Here is an 18,017-nt window from a genome sequence, read left to right on the forward strand (position 1 = left end):
CTGTTCTGATGGACCTTTGGCTTCTCCTGATCTTCTATATCCCACAGCCAGTATGGGATAAATATCTCTCAAGGATCAGAGACCAGGCTTGGCAGTGGGGCTGACACCTCTGCACCTTGAGCATTGAGCAAGGGGTGGATTGCTGCCCTGGCTGTGAGTCCTCTAGACACAGAGGTGGTCGCTTGAGTTGAGGAAGCCTTGTTGCCATTGCTTAGAGGTAAGAGTCTGGTGGTATTGGAGCATGGAACACACCTGTAGGAGATTGGATTCTTTTGTTCCCCTGGAGTAAATCACACTTCACAGGTGACTATAGCTGAGTCGCCATGTTTGGCTTCAGTCTCAAGACGAGCTGGATTTTCTCATGTAAGCTTTGGTTCATCCCCTAACCTCCCGTACCCACTTGCCTCACCCACCTGCACTCAGTGGGGGCTGCCCATGGCTGCCCCATCCACCGCTGTGTCCACAGGACTCACCATCAGTAGCTATCACCAAGCATTTGTTGAATGAATGACCAATGGCCCAAGTGACATTCCCACCTCAGCCCCCTGAGTAGCTGGGACTACAGGTACATGCCACCGCACCCAGCTTGAGGCACTCTAATATGGGGAATTTTCAGTTTTTGAAACTCTTAAAAATATGTTAATGGTTAAGAGCAATTGAGCCACGTTCATTAAGGACTAGTTGCTTTCCTTACTACTGGGCTGCATATTTAATCACTGAAATGTCTTCCAATCTGTATAATTATGCAAAGCAGTTCATTTTACACTGTCATCATATGTGAGCTGTTTGCTGAGATGAATTTTGTAACATTCTCGTCCTGCCATGTGACAGCTAAAGACAGTTTCCGTGGCTCATGAAGGGTAGTTTTGCTTTCTGCCATCCTGGCCCTTGCTTATGCTGGTTGTTCCCACTGGGTACTCGGGAATCACAGTGCCAGCTTCTGAATCATTGAGGCTTCTGTTGTTGTTTTTTTCCTTATAGAGACTTAAAGCCTGAGAATATTCTCCTTGATGATCGCGGTAAGTGGGCAAGCCTTTCCCATCTAACGGGTAGACTTTGTTAAGGGACTTGGATGCAGAAAGTGGACTTAATAATTAATAGAGAATGGAAACAACAACAAAGAAAAACTCTGTGGTATGTGTTCATTTTAAAAAGATAAAATACTGACAATTTGGTCATTTCCCAGTATTTAGGCAAGAAGCAAAGCTGGTCATAATTTTCAATTAATGATTGAGTTCAGAAGCTTTTTTTTTTTTTTTTTTGAGACAGAGTCTTGCTATGTCGCCCAGGCTGGAGTGTAGTGGTGTAATCATAGCTCACTGCAGCCTTGAACTGCTGGGAACAAGCAATCCTGCCACCTCAGCTTTCTGCAGAGCTGGGACTACAGGTGTGCGTCACCATGTTTTGTAGAGATAGGGGTCATGCTATGTTGTCCAGGCTGTTCTCCAACTACTGTCCTCAAGCAATCCTCCTGCCTTGCCTCCCAAAGCACTAGGATTATAGGCATGAGCCACTGTGCCCTGCCTAGAAGCATACTAAAGTAAACACAAAGTCAGAACATTTTCTCTCTCTTGTTTCTTGCTGTTGACCCACCTCTTGCTTTATTCCTTTTTTATTTCCATTCCCCTCCAAACTTTGTCATGCTGCCCCTGGTGCTGTCCTCTTGCCCCATAGCATGTGTCACAAAGCAGGGTGCAGATGGCTGCTTGGAGACCCTGTAGTAGTGGAGAGGAAGTGGCCCTTTTCAGCAGGCTCCTTGTCAGCAGCATGGGTGCGCACTCCATCTTGGTTCCTCTAAGAGACAGTCATACCAGAATGCAAGGATGGTTGGACTGCTGGGGTGCGTGCTTGTGCTCACACATAGCTCGCAAGCAGTGCTGGGAGAGAGCTTCTTTCAAGTGAGCTTTCTTGGCAAAGAAGGGTCTTACAGTCTAGTAGAGCGCATATGGCAGGGTCAAAGTGGCTCCTGCCAAGAAGAGGACAGGCGTCTAACACGGAGACTGAGGGCAGTCGCAGGGGACTTGGAATGCTAGTCTCCTTTTACACCTCTGCCAGATGCTTTCATGCTTATCTAATTCATGTATGACACTCCGCCCTGTGAGGAAGGAGGGTACTGGAATTCCAGCATCCCGGGGATGGCAGAGGTTTCAATGAGCCAAGATCGCGCCACTACACTCCAGCCTGGGTGATAGAATGAGACTCCATCTCAAAAAACAAACAAACAACAACAACAACAAAAACAAACAAAAAAACAGTAAAAGATTTCTTTGCAATTCTTTTAGTCATTAGCAAAAGTTCTTTGGTTCTTGGGTTGTTCACTCAAATTAATTTAAAGTCACTCAGAGGCTGGGCACAGACTCATGCCTGTAATCCCAGTATTTTGGGAGGCAAAGGAGGGTGGATCACCTGAGGTCAGGAGTTCAAGACCAGCCTGGCCAACATGGCGAAACCCTGTCTCTACTAAAAATACAAAAATTAGGCGGGCGTGGTAGTGCATGCCTGTGGTCCCAGCTACTTGAGGAGCTGAGGCAGGAGAAACGGTTGAACCTGAGAAGTAGAGGTTGCAGTGAGCTGAAATCATGCCATTGCATTCCAGCCTGGGTGACAGAGTGAGACTCTGTCTCAAAAAAAAAAAAAAAAAAGTAACTCAGTATCATTCCTTTCTATGTGGTTATACCACCAGCTGGATACACCATTAGGTTCGTTTTCTTAATTTTGCTTTCAGTTTTTAGCAATCTAATTTTTTAATGTTATAATTATGTAAAACATTTATGTGGTTCCAAAGATAAAACCACAAAATAGAATGTATTGAGAGATGTCTAGATTCCATCCCTCCATCCCTGACCACCCCCAAGTAATTATTTTAGCTCATATTTTATTCCTTCATTTACATATGGTATATGTATAGACATATACATATCCTATATAAACAAGTTCCCCACTTGTTTCTTAAATAAAGTAGTAGACCACACGCATTGTCCTCCACTTGGCTGTTTCACTGAATATGTGGCAAAGATGGCTCTGCAACACTCGTGAAGAACTTCCGCCGTCTGCTGTGCCTCCTGCAGGCGTACCTGCCCTGTTTGCACGGCCCTTGCTGGTGGGCGTGTCATCTCCACTCGTGCTGTTTCCGTTAGTGCCGCGATGGAGAGCACGTGTTACTTCCTAGTTTGTTGGATGTATCCTTGATGGTGGCCTAGAAGTGGGTGAATTCATATGCAATTTGCCAGATATTGCCAGATTCCCCTCCAGAGTGTTGTCCCATCTGCATTCCCACCAGCAGTGCCCAAGAGCACCTGTTTCCCCACAGCCTCGCCAGCAGACCGAGTTCTCGAACTCTGGAGCTTTTGTCAGTTTGTTAGCCGGGAATTGGTATTTCAATGTAGTTTTAAGTTGCATTTCTCAGTTTAAAAATCCATTTTTATAAGAAAAATAAGTCAATGATGCAAAAAAAAAAAATAAGTCACAACATGCTAGCACTCTACTTAAATGAAAAATACATGAAAGCTGGCCAGGCACAGTGTCACACACCTGTAATCCTAGCACTTTGGGAGGCCGGGGTGGGAGGATCGCTTGAGCCCAGGAGTTCAAGACCAGCCTGGGCAACATGACCAAACCCTGTCTCTACAAAATAAAAAAAAAAAGAAAAGAAAAGAAAATGAAATCTGGATTATTGAAAGAATGCATCTGTACGAGGGGAGGAAACTGAGACGTGATAGTAAATGGCAGAGCCAGGACTCAGACCCACTCCATCTGGCTACAGGATCTGTGCTCCTCACCCCTGTACTCTCCCACCTCCCAGGGTGGGCACGCAGCAAGGGCAGGGGGTGGTGTATTATGTGCATGCAGCCGAGTCAGAGGCCGGCTTTCCTCTCTAAAGCATCATGTAGACTGTTTTAAAATGACTACAGTGTCTTGTAGGGCATGTTGCATATTTTTAGTTTTTAGCAAACATTTATTGGTTGTTCATTCATTTTGCCAATAAATATTTATTGAGCACCTACTGTAGGCCTGGGTACTATATTAGAAGCTGAGGATAAGTGGTGGATAAGTTGAAGATAGTGTCCGCTTCCAGGGCTGGCTTATTTTTCTACACACTCAGCAGAATGTTTTCAATAATTTCTTACTTTCTTTATAGTTTTTTTGAGACAGGTTCTCACTCTTGCCCTGCAATAGTGTGATCATGACTCACCGCAGCCTCGCCCTTCCGGGCTCAAGCGATCCTCCTGCCTCAGCCTCCAGAGTAGATGGGACCATAGCCATGTGCCATCACACCCAGCCAATTTTTAAAAACATCTTTTTTTTTGTAGAGACAGGGTCTTGTCATGTTTCCCAGGCTGGTCTCAAACTCTGGGACCCAAGTAATCCTCCCACCTTGGCCTCCCAAAGTGCTGGAATTACAGATGTAAGCCACCATGTCTGGCCTAATTTGTTAGTTCCATAGGAATTCAACAAATATTTAAATCCTTCTATATACAAGGCATTAACACAATATAGTTTCCTAAGTACCTTAATTTTGTTTATTATTTCCCTGACTCTATTACCATTTGTTCTCAAGAGAAAAACTCCATGTCATTCATGCATAGCTGTCCCTGTATATAGTACTGGTACTCTGACAAAGTATTTATTTACTCTTCTGTAGTTGATATAATATTCATTATACTTTTATTGATGTATCTGGAAGTTGTATGACATAAAATAATAAATCCAGTGTTTCTGTCTTGTCAAGGGTTTGTCTATGATTAAAGAGCTTCCTAATGAATAGGCAAAAATCAAATTTTCCTGCTACTAGTGAAACTAAATGCACTGTATGGAATTTTACTAAACATGAAAAAGGTTAAATATCATTTTATATTTACTGTTCCAGAGTATGAAATACTATTTTTCCATCCATGGTTTCTGAGGGGCCTTTTTTCCCATTTTAATTGTTGTTGAAGTGTCACTACTGCCCCCATGACCTGTGTAATACCATATTTGAACACACAGGACACATCCGGATTTCAGACCTCGGTTTGGCCATGGAGATCCCAGAAGGGCAGATGGCTCAAGGAAGAGTTGGAACAGTCGGCTACATGGGTTCGTGAGAGGCTTTCAGCATCCTTATCCTTTCTCTCCGGGTGCCTGAGTGCCTCAGAACACAGAGAAAGCCACCCTGAGTGGACCAGGGCCTCAGTTTGGACACTAGTAGATGCCACAATGGTGTTTTGAATCTCTAACCTGTCAGAGTGTTGAGGCTGCTGGGGATCCTGTAGGCTGCCCTCACCTTCTTACAGATGAGGGGTGAGGCCCGAGAGGTTGTGAGTCCTGAGGTCACTCAGAAAAGTGAGGGCAGAATCGGGATGACACCGCAGGTCTCCTCACTCTGCCAATGTCCTCCCCGTGCACGATGGCCTCTCAGAGCCTCAGGAAATCGCCCCACTCTGGTTATTCCAAAGATCCAGGGGCAGTGCCAGCCAACCCCCAGGGGTGGCCTCTGAGGGTCTCGCAGAGTCCTGCAGGAAGACCCCCAAGGTCTTGTGGCTTTCTGCTCCTGCGTCTTCTGGGATTTTTCACTGACCTGGGATAGATGGCAAGACATGACACTTGGGGTGCTCTGGGCATGGCTCTGTGTGTCTGGAGACAGAACCCCTTCAGGAGGGGGAGCCTTCCCTAGACCGCCATGTCCCTTGTGAATGTGACTCTGTGGCAATTCAGCTCATCCTGGATGAATCATACAAATGTTTAAAAATATTAGTTTTATTGGGGTATAATTCATATGTCATAAAGTCCATCAGTTTGAAGTGTGTAATACAACAGATTTTAGTATTTTCACAGAGCCATGCAACCATGACCACCATCTAATTTCAGACCTTTTTTTTTTATTTTGAGACGGAGTCTCACTCTGTCGCCTAGGCTAGAGTGCAGTGGCACGATCTTGGCTCACTGCAACGTCCACCTCCCAGGCACGAGCGATTCTTCTGCCTCAGCTTCCTGAGTATCTGGGACTATAGGCGCCTGCCGCCACACCTGGCTAATTTTTGTATTTTTAGTAGAGACGGGTTTCACCATGTTGTCCAGGCTGGTCTCAAACTCTTGACCTCAGGTGACCTGCCTGCCTCGACCTCCCAAAATGCTGGGATTATAGGTGTGAGCCACTGGCGCAGCCTTAACATAATGTTTTTAAGGTTCGTCCATGTTGTCACACACGTTGAATGTATACTGTATTATTGGAAAATATAAGAAAATTTAAAATCAAAATTTAACTTAATTTCCATTTCCCGTATTTGTTATGTAGCACCTGAAGTTGTCAATAATGAAAAGTATACGTTTAGTCCCGATTGGTGGGGACTTGGCTGTGTAATCTATGAAATGATTCAGGGACATTCTCCATTCAAAAAATTCAAAGAAAAAGTCAAACGGGAGGAGATCGATCAAAGAATCAAGAATGATACTGAGGAGTATTCCGAGAAGTTTTCAGAGGATGCCAAATCTATCTGCAGGATGGTAGGTCAGGCTCTGTAGAGGCTGGGAAATGGCACTTCTCATTCTAGTTGTTTTCACTGGCAGATATAACAAGTGTTGGTCTGTCATCTTCAGCAAACCCTGGCCGCCCACCTCCCAGGCCCTGCCCCTGCCCCTGCCCCAGCGGCCCAGCAGGGAGGACATGCGTGCTCAGGAGGCTCACATCAACTGTCTCCTGGCCCAGCAGGTAGGACACGTGTGTTCAGGAGGCTCACGTCCACCTGTCTCCTGGCACAGCAGGTAGGACACGTGTGTTCAGGAGGCTCACGTCCACCTGTCTCCTGGCACAGCAGGTAGGACACGTGTGCTCAGGAGGCTCACGTCCACCTGTCTCCTGGCACAGCAGGGAAGACAGGCGTGCTCAGGAGGCTCACGTCCACCTGTCTCCTGGCCCAGCAGGGAGGACATGCGTGCTCAGGAGGCTCATGTCCACCTGTCTCCTGGCCCAGCAGGGAAGATATGCGTGCTCAGGAGGCTCACGTCCACCTGTCTCCTGGCCCAGCAGGCGGAACATGCGTGCTCAGGAGGCTCACGTCTGCCTGCCTCCTTCCCCATGCTCCTGCCACTGGGATTTCATCAGACAAAAAGGGCCAGCGAGAAAAGTTTCCAGACATGATCTGGAAATGACTTAATTGGGTTTCAATTAGAGCGACACAGAGTAAAATTCATGGTTTGATTTCTCAAACGATGCTATTGAAAGGGAAGAGTGATACCAAGGCTATTAATTCAGCTTTCAGAAAACAGCCGAGCCTTGTTTCATTGACCAGTTTTACATGAAGTTAGACATAAAACCAATCTTTCCTGTCATTTGAGATGGTAAGGGTTCAGCCACCTGCCAGTGATGGTAGTCCCAGAGACACTGACCTGAGGGCCTGCTGTGTACCTGGCTCTGGGCCTGCTGCTAGATGAACAATTCCCCTAATTGTGCCAAGGGCCTCTGAGGCTGACAGTGGCACCTGCGAGTCACAGCAAGGAGACAAGCCCTAAGCAGTGGAGACCTGGCCCCTGGTCCCAGAATGAGCAAGGGGCTGTCAGGGTCCATCTGCCTCTGGGACCGGTCTCCTCCTACCACCCCTCACTGCCCAGACGCTCTATCAGTGAGGGAAACTCTGTTACTTATTTCAAACCAGTATTTTTTGAGCACATTTTTTTTCATTTATTTTCATTCAACGAGGATTTATTGAGCATCTTGTACACTCCAGGCACTGTCCTAGGCATTGGGGGAAACAGCAGCAAGTAAAACAGAAGTCCCCGCCCCCCCCGCGAGAACTGACAGGAAACAGAACAAATGCATAGACATGTGAGCTGTGCGGAGGACCTGCACTCTGGAGGGCAGGGAACTGCCTGGAGCGGCGGCAGGCTCGGGGGAGAAAGGGAGGGAGCCTGCTGGGCAGAGCAGACCGCTGGCAAGAGCAGGAGGGGGTTACAGGGGGACAGGACAGAGAGCAGCAAGCCCAGGCCATGCAGAACCACCTGTCACCTGTCATTGTCATCATTGTCAAGCCTTAAGTGTTGCTTCCTCTGATGACCATGAAGCCATCGCAGGGCTCTGTGAAGAGTGATGTGATGGGACCAGGCTTGCCGGCCGCTGGGGGAAAATGAATGGACAGGAAGGAGGAAGGCCATTGGGGGCTTTGCAGCTGTTCAGGTGAGAGTAAAGGTGACGCAGACCTCGGTGGTGGCAGAGCAGGTGTGAGAAGTGATGGCAGATGACCACTGTCAGATTCAGGATGGATCCTGAAGGCAGGTGGTGGAGAAGACTTCAGGCTGACCCCAAGGTGGGCTGGAGGGAAGGGGGTACTCACTAGAGGCAAGTCCTTGCGGTGGGGAGGACAGCAGCCAGCGCACAGGAAGTGTGTGGACAGTTCCTCCAGCGACCGGAGAGGAGGCAGAGTCTGTGGCCAGCGCAGCACAGCTGGGGAGACGTGAGCGGGGCTGTGAACGGTCTCTTAACAGAGCTGCTTTTTCTCAGATGGTCAGCCCAGTGGGGAGCAAAGGTGGGAGGCAGGTGTGAGGAGAGGGGAGGCTTGAAGCCCTAGAAAGCAGGGTTTTCCTCAACAGCATCAAGAGCCATGTGGACCTGAAGGGAGGGGAGTGGCCGTGGTTGTGTGCTGGGCTCCTGCCACACCCGGATGGTGCAAGCTCAGAGCCAGCAGGGAGCTGCACTCGCCCAGCTCTGGTTTGGTCCAGCAGCTAGAGAAACGCTGGGGAGCTGGGCTACATGCAGAGGAGTGACTAGAGGACAGACCATGGGCTCGACGCTGGCTCCAGTGGACGAGGAAAGGGGCACAGGGAACAGCAGGTTCAACAGAGGATGGGCCCAGCACAGTCCAAGTTGGGAGTCCAGGCCCCTCCAGGCCAGAGTTAGAAAGACTAGAGGGATGCTCAGATAGGAAACTGCTTGGAGTGGAGCTGACGGAGGGAGCTCTTGCTGGCCAAGAGTCTGGAGTGTGACCGGGAGAGAGTGGCTGGGGGTCACTACGGGGATGGAGGATAAGGTCACTGGAGAAGAGAGGCCACAGGACCAAGCAGCCAGGCATAGGCCCCTGCCTGGGTGTCGGCATTCCTAGCAGCCGTGCCTGGGTAACTGATGTGGGCTGGCACTGGCTGGAGAGGAATTATTCTGATGTCCTTTTCATGTGGTTCCATATATGAAGCCATGGGCACTACAGGCTCGTCCCGGAGCCAAGGGTCACCCTGGAGTTCTCCCGGCTAGCTCACTCTGCTTAGAGGTGACTATTAGGTAATGGAGTCTTCTCACAACACTGACAGGGCTGCAAGAACGTATAAATATGTACTAGAAATGGAATCTGCCCCTAAGAGCTCACAGTTTAATGTTAGGCCTAAAACAAACAGAAATGACTGCAGTGAAAAAGCAGAACTGGCCGGGCGCGGTGGCTCACGCCTGGAATTCCAGCACTCTGGGAGGCCGAGGCAGGTGGATCACGAGGTCAGGAGATCGAGACCATCCTGGCTAACATGGTGAAACCCTGTCTCTACTAAAAATGAAAAAAAAAAAAAAAAAAAAAAAATTAGCCAGGCGTCATGGCAGGCCCCTGTAGTCCCAGCTACACGGGAGGCTGAGGCAGGAGAATGGCGTGAACCTGGGAGGTGGAGCTTGCAGTGAGCCGAGATTATGCCACTGCACTCCAGCCTGGGCGACAGAGCGAGACTCTGTCCAAAAAAAAAAAAAAAAATGTGTTCTATGGGTTAATGACATCACACAGCGATTGCTGGCAGCTGGACCTGAGCCCAGCTTTTGGACCAAGCCCCTCTCCTCTGCTCTGTGCTGCCTGGTCAGGCCATCTGTCTTAGTCCCTTCAGGCTGCTATGACAGAATCCCTTAGACTGAATAATGTATCAACAGCAGGAGTTTATTTTCTCAGTCAGGAGGCTGGAAGTCCTAGATCAAGATGCCTGCAGATTGGGTGTTGGTGAGGACTACTCTTTGCTTCAAAGATGGAGCCTTGGCTGGACATGCTGGCTCATACCTGTAATCTTAGCACTTTGGGAGGCTGAGGTGGGAGGATCAGTTGAGCCAAGGAGCTCGAGACCAGCCTGGTAACACAGTGAGACACTGTCTGTATTTAAAAAAAAAAAGAAAGAAAGAAAAAGAAAGATGGAGTCTTCTCACTGCACCTTCACAGGGCAGAGGACAAACCAGCTCCCTGGGGCCCCTTTTCTAATGGCACGAATCCCATTCAAGAGGGCAGAGCCTTCATGACCTCACCACCACCAAAAGGTCCCACCTGTCAATACTATTGCATTGGGCATGAAGTTTCAGCTTACAGATTTGCGGGGGACACACACATTCAGACCATCCTGGCCCTCAATGGGAGGGGAGTATGCTGGCAGCAAGCTCAACCATGGGGCTGTGGAGGCCCTGAGATGCAGAAATGGTGTTTGCATTACAGTTAATTTTCAGATATGTTTTATTTATGTATTTATTGTTGTTTCTTTGAGACGGAGTCTCAAGAAACAGATCTGGCCCAGGCTGGAGTGCAGTGGTGCGACCTCAGCTCACTGCAGCATCCGCCTCCCGGGTTCAAAGGATTCTCCTGCCTCAGCCTCTCGAGTTGCTGGGACTACAGGCACGTGCCACCACGCCTGGCTAATTTTTGTATTTTTAGTAGACTTGGGGTTTCACCATGTTGGTCAGGATGGTCTTGATCTCCTGACCTCATGATCCACCTGCCTCGGCCTCCCAAAGTGCTGGGATTACAGGCGTGAGCCACCGCACCCAGCCTTCAGATCTCTTTTAAATCAACAAAGCATGCAAAGAACAAATGCACTGAGCAACTGTTACTGAGTGCCTGCTCTGGCTAGACGCTGGGGTGTCACAGTGGGCAAGAGTCACACAGCCCCAGCTTCAGGAACCTTTGAGTCTAGCAGGACAGCCTGGCAATCACAGTACATTCAAATGCCTCATTCTCAGCATGAAATATTTGTCATCAAGGAGAGGTGGAGGATGCCCTCGGGCTGTAGCAAAAAAAGTTGGGGAGCCTAATTTAGTGCAGGGATGAGGGCTAGAAAGCTAAAACCTGAAGAATTGAGCAGGAGTCAGCGAGCCAAAGAGCTTTGTAGACACAGCCCTGGAGCAGGCACAGCCCAGCAAGGAGCTGAGAAGTGGGAGATAGAAGCACAGACCAGAATGCTTTCTGGTCTTTGGGACTTTGAGTTGGCCAGGGATCAGCATACTTTTCTGTAAGGCCAGATGGTAAATAGCGTTTAGACTTTGCAGGTCTCTATTACAGCTATTCAGCTCTGCCAATACAGTGCAAAATAAAGCCTTGTTTTGCTTGGTGCCGATAAAGCCTTGTTTACAAAACCAGGCAGCTGGTGCCTGTGGTGGCTGGACTGTGGTTTCCCAAGCCTGGGTCTAGGTCACATTTCAGGGGTTCAGGTCTTTCATGTGTTGCTTCTGAGCACAGCCCTGCTTTTTCTGATTGATAAGAATTGTGGAGGAAGGCTTATTTGACTTTGTGATGATTGTAAACATGCATGTAAGGAATACTTTCTAAAGAGATACTTTCTGGTCATTTTAAGAATACACTAGATGGGCGGATCACGAGGTCAGGAGATCGAGACCATCCTGGCGAACACGGTGAAACCCCGTCTCTACTAAAAATACAAAAACTAGCCGGGCGACGTGGCGGGCGCCTGTAGTCCCAGCTACTCGGGAGGCTGAGGCAGGAGAATGGCGTAAACCCGGGAGGCGGAGCTTGCAGTGAGCTGAGATCCGGCCACTGCACTCCAGCCTGGGCGATAGAGCGAGACTCCGCCTCAAAAAAAAAAAAAAAGAATACACTAGAATACCAAAGTATTAAGAATATATTTTTAGGCCAGGTGCGGTGGCTCAAGCCTGTAATCCCAGCACTTTGGGAGGCCAAGACGGGCGGATCACGAGGTCAGGAGATCGAGACCATCCTGGCTAACACGGTGAAACCCCGTCTCTACTAAAAAATACAAAAAAAACTAGCCGGGCGAGGTGGCGGGCGCCTGTAATCCCAGCTACCCGGGAGGCTGAGGCAGGAGAATGGCGTGAACCCGGGAGGCGGAGCTTGCAGTGAGCTGAGATCCGGCCACTGCACTCCAGCCCGGGCAACAGAGTGAGACTCCGTCTCAAAAAAAAAAAAAAAAAATATATATATATATATTTTTAGAACTCGGTTTGCTCAATGTTTGCCTCATCTGAGGTCTTTAGTATTTCTGAAATTCACAGCAGTTTCTGTTTCCTCTAAAAATCCCCGAATTTTTATGATTAATTTTTTAAATGTAAAGAATAACATAGCCAGCCCCTTATTTATTGATAGCTCAAAGGCAAAACCTCAGCCCCCTCCTCTGTGAAGCACCACATAATGTAATGAGTAAAGTCTGAGTTCCTGAGGTTTGGTGGATGCTTTGAAATGATTTGTTCGATGCACCTGCTTTCTGCCCTCCCGAGTCCTTTGGTTATTATTATGGAGGGAGTTCTGAGTTTTCATTTTTATCCAGAGGCTTAAGTGGATTCTATTTCCGCCTCTTGCAGTTACTCACCAAGAATCCAAGCAAGCGGCTGGGCTGCAGGGGCGAGGGAGCGGCTGGGGTGAAGCAGCACCCCGTGTTCAAGAACATCAACTTCAGGAGGCTGGAGGCAAACATGTTGGAGCCCCCTTTCTGTCCTGATGTAAGTGCATTGCCAGGACGAGCAGGGCCCCGGGAACAGTGATCCACACTGCACGGGTTTTCTCTTTCTTTTTTTAAAAATAGCGATGGGGGATCTCACTGTGTTGCCCAGCCTGGTCTTGCACCCCTGGCCTCAAGTGGTCCTTCACCTCGGCCTCCCAGAGTGCTGAGATTATAGGCGTGAGCCACTGTGTCCAGCTGCAACACAGTTTTTTGTTTTGTATTACAACAGATGCAGAATCACCAGGTACAGCCAGCATGTGGCTTTTGCTCATGGTGCCTATCCTACCTGGTTCTTCTTTTGTCACCCCAGTGTCCTCTGGCCACTCACTGGCCCCTCACAGACCTCAGCGGTGCTCTGGCTCCCTGCCTGGTGTCACTTTCAGCCTCAATGCTGGTGAAGCCCCCTAAGTAGCTGAGATCACAGGCACACGACACCCAGCTCATTTTTAATTTTTTCCTAGAGACGGGGGTCTCCCTATGTTGCCCAGGCTACTTTTGAACTCCTGGCCCCAACCGATCCCCCTGCCTTGACCTCCCAAAATGCTGGGATGACAGGCATGAGCCACCATGCCTGGCCACCCATGTCCCCTTTCTGGTCTCAGGGCTGGCTTTCTCTCTCGTTCCTGTGTTTCCCACGGCCGTGAGCCGCCCCTGCTTCCTTTGTCTGGAACGCGTATCCCCACCCTGCTTCTCATGAGGTCCTGGGACTGTGGCCTGGACCTATACTGAGGACCCTGAAGTGGTCACTGTACCTCCTTGTGAACGTGCTGTTGGGACACCTTCCTCTGGACTGTCCCCTAGGGGCAGGGCCTGCCAGTGGACTTCCAGCTCCCCACCCTGAGGGGATGAATGAGTGAAGAGCAGCTGCTCTTTTTTTTTTTTTTTTTTTTTTTGAGGCGGAGTCTCGCTCTGTTGCCCGGACAGGAGTGCAGTGGCCGGATCTCAGCTCACTGCAAGCTCCGCCTCCCGAGTTTACGCCATTCTCCTGCCTCAGCCTCCCGAGTAGCTGGGACTACAGGCGCCCGCCATCTCGCCCGGCTAGTTTTTGTATTTTTAGTAGAGACGGGGTTTCACCGTGTTAGCCAGGATGGTCTCGATCTCCTGACCTCGCGATCCGCCCGTCTCGGCCTCCCAAAGTGCTGGGATTACAGGCTTGAGCCACCGCACCCGGCCAAGAGCAGCTGCTCTAACAGCAGTGCTGACTGTGGCCTTTGGAGCGTCACTGCTTTACTGTAGTGCACAAGTCCTGGGTGAAAAGTGTTCTCAGAACTGTGGGTGCCTCTGGCATGAGCAGATGAGGGCCCCACAGCTGCCAACTTCCGTGCTGTTTGTTCCTTTGCCCTGAAAGTGCAAACAACGGTACTGGCGGCAGGTGGAGACCTGGGCCTTGGCACTCCCTCCTGCCTGCCTGACCCTTTGCCTCTGAGGACAGCAGTGCCAGGATAGGAGCTGCAGGCCTGGGCTCCTGTCCCAGAGGAGGGACCTGCCGACCCAGGGAGCTGAGCCTCTTGCAGCCTTGGAGACCACTCGATGGACCTGGAGGAGGGCGGGAAGTGGGAGCCGCTGCTGTTCCTCAGGTTTTCTCCAGGCGCTTTGCAGGGAGCGCACCTAGAGTTGGAGGCAGGTGCGAGAATTGTCACTAAGGGATCCCACTGCTGGTGGCCTCTATCCCTGCTCACACTTCCCCGGGTCTGTGCTGCATCTTCTAATATTTGCACTCCTTCCTGCCCTGCATCCCTGGCCTTTGTTTGCAATCCATTTTCCACTACAGAAAAGAGAAGGGCATGGCCCTCAGAAGGGGTGGGTGTGTGTATGTGTGTGTGAGAAAGAGAGAGAGAGGGAGAGAGCCAGAGCACCTGACACAGTACCCACAAGACTGGTGACACTAAAAGCTGGCGAACCACCTCCTGAGAGGACACTTTCTCTGATTTAGAAAATGCCTCAAGTGAGGGAGGGGCCTGGCAAAGAAATGGAGAGAGGAAGAATGGCGGTGTTTATGCGTCAGTTTGCTGGGCGTTTCGTTCCTGGGAACTGAGAGAGCTGAGAATTGCTGTAGTGACCTCAGAGGGTGCCTCTGTTCTTGCTGTACAGCCTCATGCCGTTTACTGTACGGATGTCCTGGATATCAAGCAGTTCTCGGCAGTGAAAGGGATCTACCTGGACACCGCAGATGAAGACTTCTACGCTCAGTTTGCTACAGGGTGTGTCTCCATCCCCTGGCAGAATGAGGTACTGCCCTTCCAGCACAGCAGCTTTACGTTAGTTCCAGCAATGACCCAGGAAAAGGGTGTGTGTGTGTGTGTGTGTGTGTATTTGGAAGATAAAATTATACAAGACGGCTGGGCGCAGTGGCTCACGCCTGTAATCCCAGCACTTTGGGAGGCTGAAGTGGGCGGATCACGAGGTCAGGAGATTGAGACCAGCCTGTCCAACAAAGTGAAACCCCGACTCTACTAAAAACACAAAAATTAGCCGGGCATAGTGGCAGGCACCTGTAGTCCCAGCTAGTCGGGATGCTGAGGCAGGAGAATTGCTTGAACCTGGGAGGCACAGGTTGCAGTAAACCAAGATTGCGCCACTGCACTCCAACTTGGGTGACAGAACGAGACTTTGTCTCAAAAAAAAAAAAAAGATTGTATAAGACTTTTGACCACAGGACTAGACCATGGGCAAGCTAAGAACCATATCAGCAGCTGTCCAGAAGCACAGTATGTCCCTGGTCCCAGTGATAGGAAGTGGACAGGAGGTAGCTATTTTGGGTCGATGGGCGCTTGCCTGCCACCCCTGAGCCCCCCTCCCTAAGCAGGGCTGACTGGCAGCCAGAGTTCCCATGGTAGTTCCCCACTTTGGGGGGTACACTGAGAGACAAGGGGAGAGGAGACCACGTTACTTATCCAAGAAGAGGTCAGGAGGCAGGGAAGGAGGAACCCAGGAAAGGGGCCCCACAGTGGGTGTGGGAGCTCTGAGGTGCCCCACACGGGACTGGGTAGGAGCTGCTCCGCACGGGGCTGGGCAGCAGTTGCTGGCGCTGGGAGACACCCACTGACCTGGAAGCTTCTCTGTGACTTCTCTGTCCTGCTCTTCTGTGCATGCAGATGATCGAATCTGGGTGTTTCAAAGACATCAACAAAAGTGAAAGGGAGAAAGCTTTGCCATTAGATCTAGACGAGAACATACATACCCCGGTTTCCAGACCAAACAGAGGCTGCTTCCATAGACTCTTCAGAAGAGGGGTAAAAACACCTAAAAACTAATAGATGTGTGTGTATGTGGAAAGAAAAGCATACTGACTACCAAGGTGAAAACATCATACTTTTTCTGTTTGCAATGGCTCCTACAAGCAGTTTTATACAGTTTGAGAGCCACGTGGTGCTAGGTAGAGGCCAGCCAGAACAATGAGAACATCCTCGCAATGAGGTTTGTTGCTGTTGTGTATTTGGGAGATAAAATTATATAAGACGGCTGGGCGCAGTGACTCACGCCTGTAATCCCAGCACTTTGGGAGGCTGAAGTGGGTGGATCATGAGGTCAGGAGTTCGAGACCAGCCTGGCCAACAAAGTGAAACCCCAACTCTACTAAAAATACAAAAATTAGCCAGGCATGGTGGCAGGCACCTGTAGTCCCAGCTAGTCAGGATGCTGAGGCAGAGAATCGCTTGAACCTGGGAGGCGGAGGTTGCAGTGAGCCGAGATTGCATTGTTCTGATCCAAAACAGGACTGCTTTCCAACGTTCACAAACAGGTTCCCATGTTGATAACAAAATATTTTACACTGGGCTCAGAAATTGGCATCCTGTGGAACCTTCGTCAGGTGGCACCCACGCATGCATCTCTCCCTGCTCTGGCTCTTAGACTCTCACCTCCTTTGCCTGCTGCATGGGGAAAGCGGATTCCTTTTTGAAAATGGCATCCTGGCCGGGCGCGGTGACTCACGCCTGTAATCCCAGCACTTTGGGAGGCTGAGGCAGGTGGATCACCTGAGGTCAGGAGTTTGAGACCAGCCTGGCCAACATGGCGAAACCCCATTTCTACTAAAAATACAAAAATTAGCCAGGCGTGGTGGGCGCCTGTGGTCCCAGCTACTTGGGAGGCTGAGGTAGGAGAATCGCGTGAACCTAGGAGGTGGAGGGTGCAGTGAGCCGAGGTCGTGCCACTGTTCTCCATCCTGGGGAACAGCGGAAGACTCCATCTCAAAAAAAGAGAAAAAGAAAGAAAAATGGAATCCTTTGGAGAGACCTTTTGTAGTAGCATTAAATGTAGACAAGCCTTTTTTCCATGCAGTGTCTCTCCTTGGATTTGTGGACCATCCTACTTTGCACCCTGTGTGTTCCCAGGGGGTTTATTCAGAGCTCTGCCACTAACATTCTAATCCATCTTTCTTTCAGTATGAAAAATAGGCTGGGCGCAGTGGCTCACACCTGTAATCCCAGCACTTTGGGAGGCAGAGGAGGGTGGATCACCTGAGGTCAGGAGTTCAAGACCAGCTTGGCCCACATGATGAAACCCCATCTCTACTAAAAATACAAAAATTAGCCGGGCATGGTGGCAGGTTCCTATAATCCCAGCTACTTGGGAGTCTGAGGCAGGAGAATTGCTTGAACCCGGGAGGTGGAGGTTGTAGTGATCTGAAATTGTGCCATTGCACTCCAGCCTGGGTGACAGAGCGAGACTGTGTCTCAAAAAAAAAAAAGAAAAAAATTAGCACCCCCCCCAAAAGTTTATAAATGGTTGTCTACACTTAAGGAAAGTGAAACCTTTGCATCAGCCGTGTGACTGAGGCCAGCGCTGTGTGTCGCAGGGCTGCTTGACCACGGTCCCCAGTGAGAAGGAAGTGGAACCCAAGCGATGCTGAGCATCCCCGTGCAGACCGCAGAGCAGACCCTGGCGCCAGGAAGGAGCAGGTGTTGGCGTCTCCTCCCAACTGGAATTGTAATAAATACATCGAAATAAAACGTGCCTCGGGAGCGTGCAGATCTTTTCACACTAACACCTGAGTTGTGTTTTCACTAAAGCTGGATGGAAGAAAAAGCCGCAAGTGTACCCCCTGAGGCCTCAGACACGCCCAGGTGTGGGCGCCTTGCGTGCTGGGGTGCGAGCTTTCCCTGCACCCAGGGAGAGGCCAGCCCGGGCTTGGGAATGGATGGCGAGTCCACCAGCCCTGCACTGCCCTGTGCCACCCCCAGACTTGGTCTCAATACTCAGCCAGGGATGTGGTGGTCCAGGAAGAGACTGGGCAGCCGGGCGTCCTTTCCCCAGGGCCTGGGTATCAGACAGCCGGAGCCCATTGGCATTTCCTGTATCTTTGGATGGCTATCCCGTTGCCTTGTGCCCCTCATTGAGATTCCTGA

General features: G+C 50.0%; 1 protein-coding gene across 18 annotated transcripts in view; it reads left to right on the forward strand.

Moving 5' to 3' along the window:
- GRK4 (G protein-coupled receptor kinase 4) overlaps nucleotides 1-17,760 on the forward strand; it is a 72,631-nt gene extending 54,871 nt beyond the window's left edge. For 8 of the 18 annotated variants that reach the window (XM_033213551.1, XM_033213557.1, XM_033213558.1 and 5 more), the window contains 7 exons: nucleotides 982-1,019; nucleotides 4,987-5,076; nucleotides 6,275-6,483; nucleotides 12,530-12,667; nucleotides 14,761-14,898; nucleotides 15,765-15,902; nucleotides 17,468-17,666. In XM_033213551.1, the coding sequence (XP_033069442.1) occupies nucleotides 982-1,019; nucleotides 4,987-5,076; nucleotides 6,275-6,483; nucleotides 12,530-12,667; nucleotides 14,761-14,898; nucleotides 15,765-15,902; nucleotides 17,468-17,521 (805 nt within the window). In that variant the 3' untranslated portion in view covers nucleotides 17,522-17,666. Of the gene's footprint in view, nucleotides 1-981; nucleotides 1,020-4,986; nucleotides 5,077-6,274; nucleotides 6,484-6,546; nucleotides 6,689-12,529; nucleotides 12,668-14,760; nucleotides 14,899-15,764; nucleotides 15,903-17,412 lie in introns of all 18 variants that reach the window. The other 10 variants (XM_033213543.1, XM_033213542.1, XM_033213548.1 and 7 more) reach the window with 6 other exon arrangements.
- The last annotated feature ends 257 nt before the right edge of the window (nucleotides 17,761-18,017 follow it).

This window comes from Trachypithecus francoisi, unplaced genomic scaffold, assembly GCF_009764315.1.
Source record: "Trachypithecus francoisi isolate TF-2019V2 unplaced genomic scaffold, Tfra_2.0 Lachesis_group1, whole genome shotgun sequence".
Taxonomy (NCBI): domain Eukaryota; kingdom Metazoa; phylum Chordata; class Mammalia; order Primates; family Cercopithecidae; genus Trachypithecus; species Trachypithecus francoisi.